General features: G+C 50.8%; 1 protein-coding gene across 1 annotated transcript; it reads right to left on the reverse strand.

The window, feature by feature from the left end:
• Positions 1-243: 243 nt before the first annotated feature.
• OPRL1 (opioid related nociceptin receptor 1) lies at positions 244-8,700 on the reverse strand. The gene is made up of 3 exons (XM_008497793.2): positions 8,463-8,700; positions 1,038-1,393; positions 244-777 (listed from the first exon to the last, which is right to left on the reverse strand). Exons 1-3 carry the CDS (start codon positions 8,687-8,689, stop codon positions 254-256), a joined length of 1,107 nt encoding a protein of 368 aa, XP_008496015.2. The 5' UTR covers positions 8,690-8,700; the 3' UTR covers positions 244-253.
• Between the last annotated feature and the right edge of the window lie 5,472 nt (positions 8,701-14,172).

Consider the following 14,172-nt stretch of genomic DNA (forward strand, 5'->3'; position numbering starts at 1 on the left):
CCAGGAGTCCAAGGGCTGATCACAAGCAGGTTCCTCGGTGCAGGATGCAGAGGAACTGAAGACACAAACAGGCTCACTCGGTCTGCACCCTCTGCTCCTGCAGGATCTGGGTTTCTCAACCCCCCCAAAAAAAATTATTTCCTGGCCTCTCAGTCCCCAGGTCCTGCTAAAGGGCTGTTATCTGGGTCAGTTCTGAGGTGGGGGTGGTCGGACTCTGCTGGGCGACAGCCACCATGGGTATTTCCATGCCTAGTCAGGCCGGGTTGTTAGTCCCCTCCGAGTTCTTGCAGGCATAAGCCACATCCTTGGCAATGCTGCACATCCTGTTGGACATCTGGAGCTCGGTTCTGAAGGCGGTGGGGAAGCAGAACTTCTTGAAGCAGGCTTTGAAGTTCTCATCCAGGAAGGCGTAGAGCACGGGGTTGAGGCTGCTGTTGGCGTAGCCCAGGGCAGTGCAGAAGCAGGAGATGGCCAACTCCAGCTCGCTTTCTGCCTTGGCCCCCAAGCACTGGACCAGCACGAAAATCTGGATGGGGGTCCAGCAAATGATGAAGACAGCCACCACCACCAGCACCATCCGGGTGATGCGCCGCAGGTTCCTGTCCTTCTCCTTGGAGCCCGAGAGGACGCGGACGTTCTTCAGCCTTCTGATCATCAGGCTGTAGCAAATGGTGATGATCAGCACAGGGATCATGAAGGAGAAGAGGAAGACACAGATTCCAAACACCGGATCCCAGTAATCCACGGGTGAAGGCAGTTTGATCAGGCAATCGATTTCTGGCAGGGAAAAAAAAAAAAAAACAAAAAAAGGGGAAGGAAGATCAGCAAAGCCCTGCCAAGGAGCAGAGCACCTGGGGCTGCTTTGGGCTGGAAAAGCAGCAGCAGTGACACAGAGGGGCAAAGGCAAAGAGGAAAGAGTTCCAGCACCTTTACCCCACCGATTGAAACCAGGATCCCTTCCCAGTGGATCCCCAAAGCCCAGGGGCTCTCCTGGCCACCCACACCCCCCCAGCCCCTTTGGGTACATCCTTACTGACCATTGTTCTCATTCTCTGCAGATCCCATCACCATGGCAGGGATGCCAAAGACAGAAGCCAGGGCCCAGATGCAGACATTGACCACCTTGGCCTTGTGGGGTGTGCGGATGTCCAGGGCTTTGATGGGGTGGCAGATGGCAATGTACCTGTCCACGCTCATCATGGTCAGGGTGAAGGTGCTGGTGAACATGTTGTAGTAGTCTATAGAGATGGCAATCTTGCAGAGGACATTGCCAAAGGGCCAAAAGCCCAGGAAGGTGTCTGTACCCTGGAAGGGTAAGGTCATCAGACACAGGGTGTCAGCCAGGGCAAGGTTGAAGATGTAGATGTTGGTGGCTGTCTTCATCTTGGTGAATCTGAAATGTCAGAAGGAGCCAGGTTGGACCTTCACCTGATCCCTGTGGGTTAGACACTGAGGAGGACATCCTGCTGCTTGGGGAAGGAGACACCGTGGGGGTTTTGATTAAGATTTTTTTTATTATTATTATTATTATTTTTTAATTAAGAAGAGATTAACCACCACCTTTTCCTTTCAGCTTCCATGCGTTCATCACACCCAGCACAGCCCAGCTCCTACCTTAACACCAACAGTGCCCTCACCAGCAGTTTCATGGACAGAAGTGAAACAAGAAGAGGGTAAATGGGGACCATGAAAGCCTGAGGCTGTCAGCTCAGGCTGGACTTCTGGCTAAGTGACACTTCAGTAAGGCTGCTCCAGGTTTGCATCATCTGTAGCTTCAATATTTTAAATATTGGTGAGAGCTTTGCCCCTAAGCTGGTTTGGAAGGCCCAGGGGGAAGCTGGTGGGTCATTTTCTGCAGTTTCATAGCCAAAGGCTGCTTGATGTGAGCATGGGCAAGATGGGCATCCCTGGGCAGTGGCAGCTGAAAACTGGGGAGGAATGAGGTTTGAATCAGAAATGAAAACATCACAAAGGCTCTTTCCAAAGAAAGAGGGTGTTTGGGGACAAGGTCACAAGCCAGCACTGCTTCAAAGGGGTTTTGTCATTCCTCTACTACTTTTATCCCATCAACTGACTGCCCTGAAAGAGGAATCACTTTGCTTTAACATAAATCATCTTTTCACACAAGGGGAATTCATCACCATGCCTCTAACCCTGATTGCTTTTAATGATGTAACTGGGAGGAATAACAATCGTGTTTTTGAGCAATGATGGGCAACTTGGTCACTGTCAAACTGAAAAAAATTACAGTTGTTGGGGTTTTTTCCCCTTTACCCCTCCTGGAGGTGACAGCAGAGCCACTGTCCCTGCTCTCTCCCATGCTGGCCCACTGCTTACCTCCTTCACCCCACCTTCAGGTGGGCTTTAGGGCTGATTTTTATCCTCTTGAAAGGTGGGGAAAATTAATTCACACCTGGTTAATTACTTCTACCTCCACTTTTCCTGCACCCTGAGAGCCATCATCCCAACCAATGTTCCCAAACATTTTCAGGATGTTCAGTACGAACTAAAAAAATCAATTAATCGCTTCTCTGTGGATTAACCTCTTATTCTTTTCCTCCAGGGGAGTGTTCTCTTTCTTAATCTGCACCAAAAAAAAGGACAAATTAAACTCTTGGGCTTTAGGAGGTCTCCCCCACAGCTCAGTCTGCCTGTGGATAAACCCATGGCCTCTGCAGAGGACACGAGGTCCCTGCTGAGCCACGGTCACGGAGGCAATTTCCTAATGGAGCATCTCCCACAGAGCAGCTCTGCACAGGCTCAGTCTCCATCCACCTTTCTCACTAAAGTAATCACTTTGCTCTGCTCTCCTGCTCCTGAAGCCAAAGTGGAAAAACATCTGGATATCCTGGATATTGGCTCAGCACTCAGCTTCTCTTTTTTTTTTTTTTTTTTTCTTATTTTCTGCAGCGTTACCCAGGGGGAATCTGTGCTGAGTGAGGGGAATCACAGCCTGGGAGAGGAGGGAATGGGTGGGAAGCCCCCATGTGCATGGCTTTGACATCTTGTTGTCAAAGATGTTCTTCACCAGGATGGATATTGTGTCCCAGGATGGATATTGTGCCCCAAGATGAGCTGCCAACTTGTTTCAGCATCCCTCCCTCCTTCCCATCCACCTCCCAGGAGGCTGCAGGACACTGAGCAGCTGGGGATGCCCCAGACGAAGGACCAGCAGAGCCTTCATCCCCAGGAAGCCACGAGCATTATCTCCAGCAACCTTCTGCCTCTTGATTTTCATACCCATAGCTCCAGCTCAGCAGGATGCAGGCAGTGCTGCTCACCTTGGGCAGCAGCTCCCCATCCCCACCCCACCAACCTGGGTGACAGCCTTTGCCATCCTCCCTGGATACACCCAGGGAAGCAAAACAGCAGAAAAGGATCAGGGAAGATTGCACCAGCCCAGAGGTTGGGCCAAGCTGGGTTTTGGTCTGGCACACAGCAGCATGATTTGTGTGTCCTCCCCCACAGCCACACACCCACACCCTGCTCATTGTGTCCCTGCTGTTCTGATCACCACTTCAGAGCCCTCCTCATCCAAAAATTACCCAGTTCAAGACAATTTATTCTTAAGGGTTCAACAGATCAGGGAAAAAAAAAAAAAAAAAAGGAAAAAGAACAGAACAAGATGAGAGAAGCTGAAAAAAAAACAACCGAAAATGTGAGGATGACAAACTGAAATCTCTTTGGACCATGAACCAGACACTGCAGCAAAAGCAGCCAGCAGCACAGCCACAGAAAAACCCATTAATAACCTGGTAGGACAGGAACAGACCAAGAGGGGCTCAGGAGCTGCCAGCAGGCAGCTGTCCCCCAGCTTGGGGACAGGAGATTTTCTTGCCCTTTGAGTCTCACTGCAGTGCCTGGGTGATGCCTCCATCCCCAAGGTGCTCTCTGGGGACATTGCATGGACCTGATTGCTGCCATGCCAGGGGCAGAGACTGCTGGATAAAAGCCTCTGCAGCTTGCCCAGGGGCTGGCAAGGGTGGTCCCCAAGCCAAAGAGGACACAAGGCCACCAGGAATGGTGCCTTGGTCTGAGGAGGGTGTTTGCCTGCACCCATCCTGCAGCAACATGTTCTCACCTCTTCACACATCACAGATCTACTTCTGGTGAATTGCTCATGTCCAAAACATTGCCTCTGCTCCCAGGAACTGCCCAGTCTCCAAAATACACCTGGGAACCCAGTCCCACTGCAAACCAAGCCCTAAACTAGGACCCTGCAGAGCTGCTCTCTGCTCACCCTCCTGCTCCCCTCCTCCTCCCTCCCCAGCTCCCTCTGCACAGCACAGAGCCCTTAGCTTGGGTTTCCCTTCTCTACAAACTGCAACAATTGTCTTTTCTCTCTCTTTTTGCCAGGAAAAACTGAAAAAAAAGGGAGATCTGGAAAGAGCTGAGGTCTCAGGTGGCCCCAGTGGTGTCTGCTGGGTCCACACCACTTGACCCGAGACACACATCTGGTCAAGGCTCTTCCCTTGAAAAGCTTTCTATTAAGAGATCAGCATCTCTGCAATTCCATCATTAACTTCATTTTCCCTGTCTCCTGGCAGGCAGCTGCCCTCACCCTGGGCTCAGAGACAGCCACAGATTCCCAAGCAGAATCAGGGCTGGTGCAGCCATCCCCACCACAAACCTCCTGAAGCCTCACCTGGAAGCAGGAAATCAAAGTGCAAGGACCCAGCAGCCCTCACCTGCAGCTAAAACAGATGCTCAAACTCCTCTGAAACTGGGTTTTTACACTGGGGAGAGCTGAGCATCCCCTGCACTTTGCCAGAGATCTGCTGAGGGGGAGAAGTGCCCTAGAGCTGAGGCAGCATTCCCATGGGATGCTGATCCATCCAGGCAAGCAGAACCAACACCTCCAGATCATCCCTGCTGAGCATGGCAGCAGCAGCACCATGGAGCAGGGGAACAGAAAGGGGACTTTGTGGGCCAGAAGGTGTCTGATGTCCTTTGTCCCTTCCAGGGGGGCTGTGACATCCCTGCAGCAATGTTTTCCTTGCTCCCATGGATGGCTCAGCTTCACCTCCAACCCCAAGGCTCATCCAACCCCATGGACAGTGAAAAAACAGAACATTCCCACTTTTTTTTTCCTAAACCCAAAGTTTTCAGGCACCCAGCATAAATAAGAGAGACCTCAGCAGTCTGGTTCCCCCCATCCTCCCTACCTCGTGCTGTTAAACTCCTTAAAACCACAGAACAGGATTGTTTGGAACCTGTAAAACCAGATGAGGCAGAAAAAGTTGAGATCCAGGGGAAATTCCACTTTTAAATCCCACTTTCTTGTCTTGGAACTGATCTTCAAGATCAAGTCCAACCATTAACCTCACTCTACCGTGTTTAACCACGTCCCTAAATGTTTGTCATGAAAAAGCAGAGCAGGAAATCCATGCAGAGGAGAGCAAAGAGCAGAGGAGAAGGAGGGGGAAAGGCATTATCTCCACTGGCAAGAAGCAGAACAAAGGCAAAGAGAAGGCAGATTGCCACAAAAGGCCCTTTACTGTCCAGGAAATCATGTTCTGATGAGAGCCCTTCTCAGTCTGATCCAATTAGTGCTGCTCAGCACTAGAAGGGGATTGACAGTCACATGATGCCTGTCTCCATAAATTTATCATTTCCAAACATTAAATCACTGCAAATATAATCGAGGTGGAGGCTGGGTTCTACAAGAGAGGGGGGAAAACCCAGAGGAGGCTTTGTGTTTGGGTTGTGGTTTATTTTTTGTGTCTGAGATGCTGGGAGATTTTAAACTTTTCCCTGGGTGCTGCAAAAAGCTGTTGAAGAGGAACAAAAATCAAAGCCTCCTGATGCCTCCCATTTCTGATGAGTGCTGATATTAGAGCCTCTGAATTTCCCAGCTCCCTCTTAAACAGGAAGCAATTACTGTCTGCATCACTGTACTGAGCTTTTTAGGGAAGATAATACCCCAGTTTCTTGTGGGCTGTGCAGCATGCTAAAGTCTGGTTATCCCTGGTGAAATCAAAGCATGGAAATAAAAAAAAAAAATAAATAAAAAAACCCAACACCACAGCTTTTGTAGGGTGCACCATGCCTAGAGATGTCAGAGGTGCAGCACAGAGGGTTTCCCAGTGGTTTTTCCATGAATGGGAGAGATTTATCACTAAGAGTCCCAAAGCCTCGTGTTATCTTACCAGCAACCAACATTCACCCAGCCCCCAAAAGCTGATCTTTAAAGCATGAAGCCCAGAAGCACCAAAACCTCCAGTTCTGGGTGAAAAACTGCTGGAGAAGTCCTCAACAGCCACGACTTCAGCAGCTCTGTGTGAATCTGCAGGGTGAGAGCTTGAGATGCTGAGAACACTTGGTCACCAAAGCTGTTCCTGAGCTTAACAGGCAGGGAAAGGAGAGAAAAATCCTGGGCCAAAATTACCAAGAGTTGCAGTTACTCACCAAAGCATGAAGGGGCATTTCCCTGGGTATAATTCAGTGTCAGTGCTGATGGAGAGCAAGAGCAGCTTCTCCTCCCTGTGTCCCAGCTCAGGCAGAACTTCCTCAGAACACATTAAACACATTATTCAAGTGGCCCCACCAGGCTCACCTGGAAACTTTGGGGGAATAAAACCAAGAGAGTACCCAAGTATTTAAAACTTCCCTTGGCTCTTTTGTGGATTTACTGGAGAAAGAGGAAGAAGAAGTGGAAAAGGCTGAGGGGAGGTGGTGGGGACACCTGTGTGCAGGTTTCATTTGTAGAGAACCAGTAAAACCAGAGCACACAGAAAAAGCTAAGTCTCAGGGGAAACTCCAGGGCTAAATCCCACTTTCTCTTCTTGGGTCCCATTTACCCACCTGGAAGGTCTCAAAGCCATAAAGAAGCAGAGCACAAGCCACCAATTTGACAACGTGGCCCCCCCAGAATGAATGTCCCACATCCACCCCTGACCTGGCCAGTGTGGGACATTCATTCCCTTGGTGTCTGGCTGGTCAGAGCCCTGGGGAATCCAGTCCTGCTGCCCACATCCCACAAGACCTTTGCAGCCAAGGAGGAGACTTCTGCCAAGGCTTCTCCTTCCCCACACCCAAGGTTGATGCACGGGGCATGAGCTCCTTTCCCCTGTGTCCATTTGACTCCCAGGGAGCTACAGCACCATGGGACAAGGACTTCTCCTTCCCAGAGCCTCCCTGCTCCCACAGCCCCCATCCCTACTCCAGTGATTGCTGCTACACCAAACAAACCCACACGTTCACTGCTGCACCACAAACCTTCACTCTCCATCTCCCTGGGGTTGATTTTTTCTCCCTGCCACAAACTGCAGGGCAGGAAGAGCCTGGACAGGCAGCCTGTGGAACAGTCACAGATTTAGCCACTCTTCAGTGGCCTCTAATACCCAAGACTTCATTTTTGCAGCATCTTTCCCAGCCAAGTTGTGTGTATTGAAGGGAAAGATGCTTTGGAAGCAGCAGGGCTCCTGGCAGGAGCCAGACTTAATCTCATCAGTGTCTGAATACCTGCTAAACATTTTTTGTCCTCTGTTGGAGGAGAAAATCAACTCAGGCTGTCTTCTTTTCTGTGCTGCCAGCATCCACCTGCACCAGGGATCTGCATAAAATGGAAGCTTTCTCCTGAACCTTCAGGTACAGGAGGGGGTTGCTGGGGTTTGTCCACAGCCCCAGTGGTTTCACTAACTGGTTTCATTTCATTTTGGACTTATGGGGGGGAAAAGGGTTTCTGCCAGCAGGAAACTGAGGGGTGTGAACCACAGCAGGACCAGATGGGGACACTTAAGGTGCCAGCAATGTGGAGGGAGGCTGGCTGCATGCTCCCTGCTCTGTCCCTCTGCAAAGCTCCTCCTGACTTCAGCAAGAGTTGCCCTCATCCCTGCAGCATCCTATCACACCTGATTCATGGCCACAGTTGGGTCAGGAGAGCTACATTTGTGATTTTTTCCCCCCCTACACACACACACCCCTGCTCTTTCCTTTGCAGCCAGGTTCAGCTGTGGAAAGCATCAGCTCCCAGATGGAGCAGCACCTGCAGCCACAGCTGGGGCACAGGACCACCAGGTCCCACCAAAGATTCAGCACATCCAGGCACTGAGATGCTTCCAGTGCTCCCCCTCCAGCCCAGGAACATCCAGCTCCCTGCCCGGTGGTTTGCAGAAATAAAATAAAATAAATTAATAAATAAAATAAAAGCTTCCCCCCCGCCTTTTTTTTTTCTGTTTTTTCTGTTTTTTAGAGCAGATCTGCTCGCTCTCTTCCATTCTCTGGCTTAAACTTTAGGAGGCACCAGAGGGCAGCTGGAAGCTGGTGGGAACCTTCATCACAGCCCTAGGAAGGGAGAAAAACAAATAAAACCAAACCAATAAACCCAATGCCACATCCTTACCTCCAAAGCACATCGCAGTGACCAGGGAAGAGCCTGCCTGCTTTTCCCTGCTGCAGGGATCCAGAGGGAAAAGGTTTGCCCTGCTCCCAGCCCCCCCAGAGCCCCCTTCCTGTCCTACCTGACGATGACATACATGACAGAGCAGTTGCCCACCAGCCCCACGATGCAGACGATGGAGTAGACCACGACGATGGTGATCTTGATGCTGAGGGGTAGGAAACTGTCCCCAGTCCCGTTGTTGAACCAGTTACTGGGGAGGAAGCTCAGGTTCAGCATGGAGGAGTCATTCAGCAGCTTCCTCAGGTCAGGATCTTCCAAAATATGGGCAGGGAAGAGCGGGTCCATCCTGAAGCAGCAGCCTGGACCTGGAGCACCAGGGAAAGGGAGGCTTGGAAGATTTCGCTGATCAAAGGGGGAGCAGGGGACCAGAGCAGAACGTGTGTGAGAGCCAGGCTGGGGGAGAAGGGAGGTTTAGGAACGGGGAGAGCACACACACACATTTTCCCCCCCTTTTTCCCCCCTAAAGCGTTTTAAAGGCATAGAACCCTGTGAGCCTGGTGCACCCTGAGCAGGCAGGGAGCTCCCACATACCTCCACACCCCCAGCACAGGGAACACGGGGACTGCACCATCCCACCCCTCCCCAGGGATGCTGTCACCTGCCCACCCCCCATCCTGCCAGCTCCAGGGGTCCCCGCACGCCGCTTTGCACCCCCAGAATGTCCCCCCCCTCACAGCCCCCTCTGCCTATTGGGGCCCCTTCCCCGGCCCCAGACTGGACCCTTTTAGGCAGAAAAAGCTGAAAAATGGCAATGTCCCCCCCAGCCCCTCCTCTCTGGCTGCGTACCTGCGTGTGGATGTCCCTGTCCCCTCTAGAGCCGGGTCCTGCCCCACCGCTCCGCGCCCCGCGGCCGCATCCAGACCCCCCCGGGCTGGGGGGGACACACAGAGACAGCACGGGGGGTGATGGGGGACAAAGCCAGAGTCCGCTAGGGCTGGAAAGGGAAGGGGAAAAAAGGGTTTGCTCCAGACAGGCAGGGCTGCTGCCAGCACAGGGGGCTGCACCCCGGAGCTCAGGGTTTTTAAGGAAAAGGGAGGGAGGGCTGGAGAAAAAGGAGGAAGGGAGGATGGAGAGCGGCTGGGCAGAGCCAGCCCCGGCTGCCTGGCTTCTCCCACTGCGTAAGAGAATAGCGAGGTGGGGGGTGGGAAGGGAAGAAAAGAGGGAGGGGGGAAATAATAATAAATAACCTAAAGCATCACACGGAAAGCCAGCCCACACCTGCGAGCATCCTCCTCCCCGAGCTCCGACCCGCCGGCAGCCCCCCCTATCCACCCCTTTCATCCCCCGGGAGGGGGGGGGGTCTGGCACCGCCCCCCAAGCCCTGCCGCAGCCCCCAGCTGAGGGGGGGACCCGCAGCATACCTGGGGTGGGAAGGGAGGGATGGGGAGATGGGGATTCGGGAAGTCGATTCCTTCCCTCCCCGCTCCGGCAATCGGGCAACCTGAAGGCTGTGCTAGCGCAGGACGAGCAGGACGGGGAATTTGACCTAGAAAGTGGCCAAAAAAAAGGAGGGCTGAGAACGCAGAGGGCTGAACAAATTGTTATTATTTAGCATTCTTCTAGTGGCATTGGCTAAAGGTCATTTTTGTAACCCAAACCGTCCTGCAGATGGGCTCAGAGTTAGAGCAGCCGCACGATGCTGCTCGGTGCTGCAGTGGTGATTTCACCAGCTCAGAGGGGGGGTGATCCCTGCAGACCCCCCAGCTCCCTGCCCTCCCCCATCTACCCATGGGACAGGGACCCTGAGAGCACCCAAGAGCTGCAGAGCTGCACCCAGGGGTGGTGCCACCACTACCCCCAAAAAAACAGGGTGCAAGGAGGGGTTTGGAGTCCATCCCCTGTGTGATCCCAGAGCAGGGAGAACTTGAACCTCATGGTCCAGTGCCTCTGGATGTCTCTTGTGCTTCCCTGAAAAAGCCATTTCCCAGCAGTTTGTGTTGGGGGCACCGGACTGATCCAGTTTGCTGTCACCCAGGGGATGGAGAGAAGGAAAATGGGGTTTGCTTCTCTTCCAGAACTCCCAGGAAGCCCCAGACAGAGGTGCACATCCCCAGCAGACACATTCAGGTTTATCCCTTGCTGCTCCCATCCTTCCCTAATGGATGTCTGGGGAGATTCAGCACAGAAGCTGCACCTTCTTTACAAGAAATGTAATGGTGTGATATGGTAATGCATGGTAATTCCCCTTATTGCTTCCATAAGAACATTCCTCAGCTCTGGGAGGGAGGGAAGGAGAAAACCTGACCCAGAGGCACAGCCCTCTTGTGAAATACAAGAGTCCCCATGCTTAAAGAAGTTTTGGGTTGGTCTGTCCATTAAGGAGAGTGTGTGAAATAAATATTAGATTAGACATCACTTTAATTGCTAATGGATTGATTTTCCAAAGGCTGATGGAAGGACAGCAGTAAATCAGCACCTGCTGGAGAGTTCAGGATTCAATGGGGAAAGTGTTTGCAAATTCAGCTCTGCTCCTCTCTGCTGGCTTCCACCCCAGTAAAAGCTCTTGGCCCTTCACATGCTGCTTTTATGTTAATCCAGCACAGTAAATACAGCCTGGTCACCTGTCTGTCTCACTGCAGGGCTTGCCTTGACTAAAAACCTTGTGATTTGGGATGTCTGCTGTTCAAAGGAGCAGGATTGCCACCCTGAACTACTGACTACCAAGAAATGTTTTGTATCTGGGACAAAAAGTCTTCCAAAAATTACATCCATCCATCCATTAATCTATCTATCTATCTATCTATCTATCTATCTATCCATCCATCTATCCATCCATCTATCCATCCATCTATCCATCCATCCATTTATCCATCCATTTATCCATCCATTTATCCATCCATCCATCCATCCATCCATCCACCTATCCATCCCTCTATCCATCCATCCATCCATCCATCCATCCATCCATCTATCCATCCATCTATCCATCCATCCATCCATCCCTCTATCCATCCCTCCATCCATCCATCTATCCATCCATCCACCCATCCATCTTCACACTGTCCAACCATGTCCTGTGCAGGAAAAGCCCCAGATGACCAAGCTGCTCTTCCACATTATTTGATCCCAATCCTAATTCAAACACAAAGGGATCTGAGCTCTGGAATATCTCATATTTTACCTTCTCTCCTTCTCAGAAGTCCTGAGGTTAGCAGAGGAAAGAGAGAGCATTTCAAGACCAAAGTTCTGACCCATCAGAAGCCTTTCCCATGTCCATTGGGGTCTATGAACCAAATCTGAGAAGGTCACCAAGATTTCATCTGCATGACCCAAAAAGGCTTCTCTCAACCCCTATTTCTTGGAAAAAACCCTTCCTCCAGGCAATGACAGCCTGGAAGCATGCATGAAGGCAGCAGGTGACACACCAAGAAAGTGCCCAGAGCATCAAGATGGAAGCCAAAAAACACATTGATGCCCCCAACCCCTTTTACTCAACCCCATTTTCCATTGAAGATCCAGAAAATAAGATTAAAACCAAAATGATACACAAGTTTTGCAACAAATTGGGTAAACAACTGAAATATCAACTAAAAACAGCTTTTTTTTCTTTTTCCAGATACCAAACCCCACACAGGGGTTCAGTTTATAGATGGATGTTGGCAGACACAGGACCCTGCTCCTTCCCCACAACCCTACAGCACATCCAGTCTCCTGCAGCATCACTACAGTGTGCCCAGCCATGGGGACAATCCTTCCAGATTTCCAGCTAATTAATAATAATTACAGCACTAATAATTCCACCTACAGCTCTTTCAACCCGACCTGACCCACTGCTCCTAAATATGGAGAATTTTTTGCTGCTTTTGCAGGGAAAAAAAACCCAGCCCACTGCCACCTGCATGTCACAATAGCAACAGCCAAAATGAGGGGGTTTTGTGTGTGTTTGTGTCTTTCCTTTCAGAAGGTGAAGTTGTTGGCATGGCAGAGCTGTTTTGCCACCTTTAGCAGACTTTGCCACTCTGTTTAATCAAGGCCATCATGAGCAGAGAATTAATTTTGCAAGATGTGAAATCACCTCTCACACAGGGAACGAGTGTCTGGGCTGGAGAGGGCAGGGAGGGAGGGAGGGAGGGAGGAAAGATGGGGTTGGGTTGGAGGGAGGGGGAGAGAATGTGCTGGAAAGGGTGGAAAACAAAGATCCAAGAATGCAACCATCAGCCCTGGGATGATGGGCACCTGCCAATCATGTGCCAAAGGTTAATTAGCTAAATCTGCACCAGGATTGCTGACAGTCTTTGGGTCTTAATTATCACAATAAATTCAGGAACCAAGAAGAGGAGGCACAGGAGGCAGGGAGACACACAGAGCCTGGGTTCTCCCACCACCATCCCTACTGAGAACCCCTCTGGCTGACACACAGCTCCTCTGACCATAGCTCCTGGCACTGGTACCATCTCCCAGGGGTGAACCCACTCATTCCCAGTACCCTGAAACTGGGCTCAGGATGTTGGGTAGAATGGGAAACAGACAAGACAGGCAGGTAAAAAAAAAAAAACAAAAACAACAACAAACCAAAAGAAAAAAATCAAAAAACCCAACCAAACAAAAAAACCCTTGTTTTCCAGCTGAAGCAGTGATATTTTCCAGTACCAGCTGTTGGTTGCTCCAAACCTCTGCATCACCCCTGCAGCAGGGATGTGCCCTAGGAATATTCTCTCTGCTTCCCCATTCCAACCTCAGCCTCCCAAATTCCTTGCTCTCTCTCCTCTCCCATCTTTCTGGATTTGTTAAGCATCTGAAGAAGTCACCCAGTGGTGGCTTGGGCCAGTTGTGGCCTCCCCAAGGCCAGTGTCACCAGTAAGAACTGGGGGGGTCCTTGAGCATCACTGCTCCCCCCTACCTCCCTCCCAAGCAGGGCCAGGAGCTGTGACTGGAGCTGGGTGCCAGCAGCTCTGCATCCTCCTACAAAGCATTAAACACCAAGGAAACCACCAGAGCAAGGGTTTAGTAAAAATAAAAATCTCAATTTTTTAAAGAATTAAATCAAAAAAGTCCATTACAGCTTGAGAAGTTCCAGCAAAAGCTTTTTCTCCAGAGCTGGAAAACCTGAAAACCAGATATGGAAAATAATGTTTCAGAGAGGGTGGAATTATGGAATTGCACAGAAAAGTCCCAGCTCAGCCCTGCACCAGCTCCAGAAGAGGAAGAGATGTCAGGTTCAGCAGATGAACACTCAGACATCATCTCCCAGATCCATGGCTGACACCCAGAGCACCTGAGAAGACAGCAGGAAGAAATGAAGGAAAACTCAGAGAAAAATGAAACCAAGATTGTCTCTTGAGCCCCCAAAACCCCATTTCCCCTGAGCTGCCCTCCCAGGGGACTCAGCAGCCCTTCACAGAGAGGGTGGTGACAACTCCTGTTCTTTGGGTGATGTTATAAATCACAGAGCAGCACAAGGAGAGAGAGAGAGATTCCAGAAGTGGATTATTTGCCTCCCATTGCCAAAGGGCTCATTCAAAGGATGAGAAATAACATCTATTAGGAAGAACATTGGCTTCTTCAATATTTGCAATAATACATATTCATTGCAGCTCCTGCACTGCCTCTGCCAGGTCCCTTGTAGAGGCAGCAGAAGCCTCAGCAGCCCCTGTGTGCAATGCTGAGGGCAGAAGAAAAAAATAAAAGAAAGGAAGTGTTCACCAGGAGCAAAGAGGAGAATAAACACATTGGAATGGAAAAAGGTTCCTGCTTGACATCCCTGGGACACCACAGAAGCCCCAACCCCTCCTGGGACCACTGGGCAGAGCACACCAGAGACAGGAGCT

This window comes from Calypte anna, chromosome 20, assembly GCF_003957555.1.
Source record: "Calypte anna isolate BGI_N300 chromosome 20, bCalAnn1_v1.p, whole genome shotgun sequence".
NCBI lineage: Eukaryota > Metazoa > Chordata > Aves > Apodiformes > Trochilidae > Calypte > Calypte anna.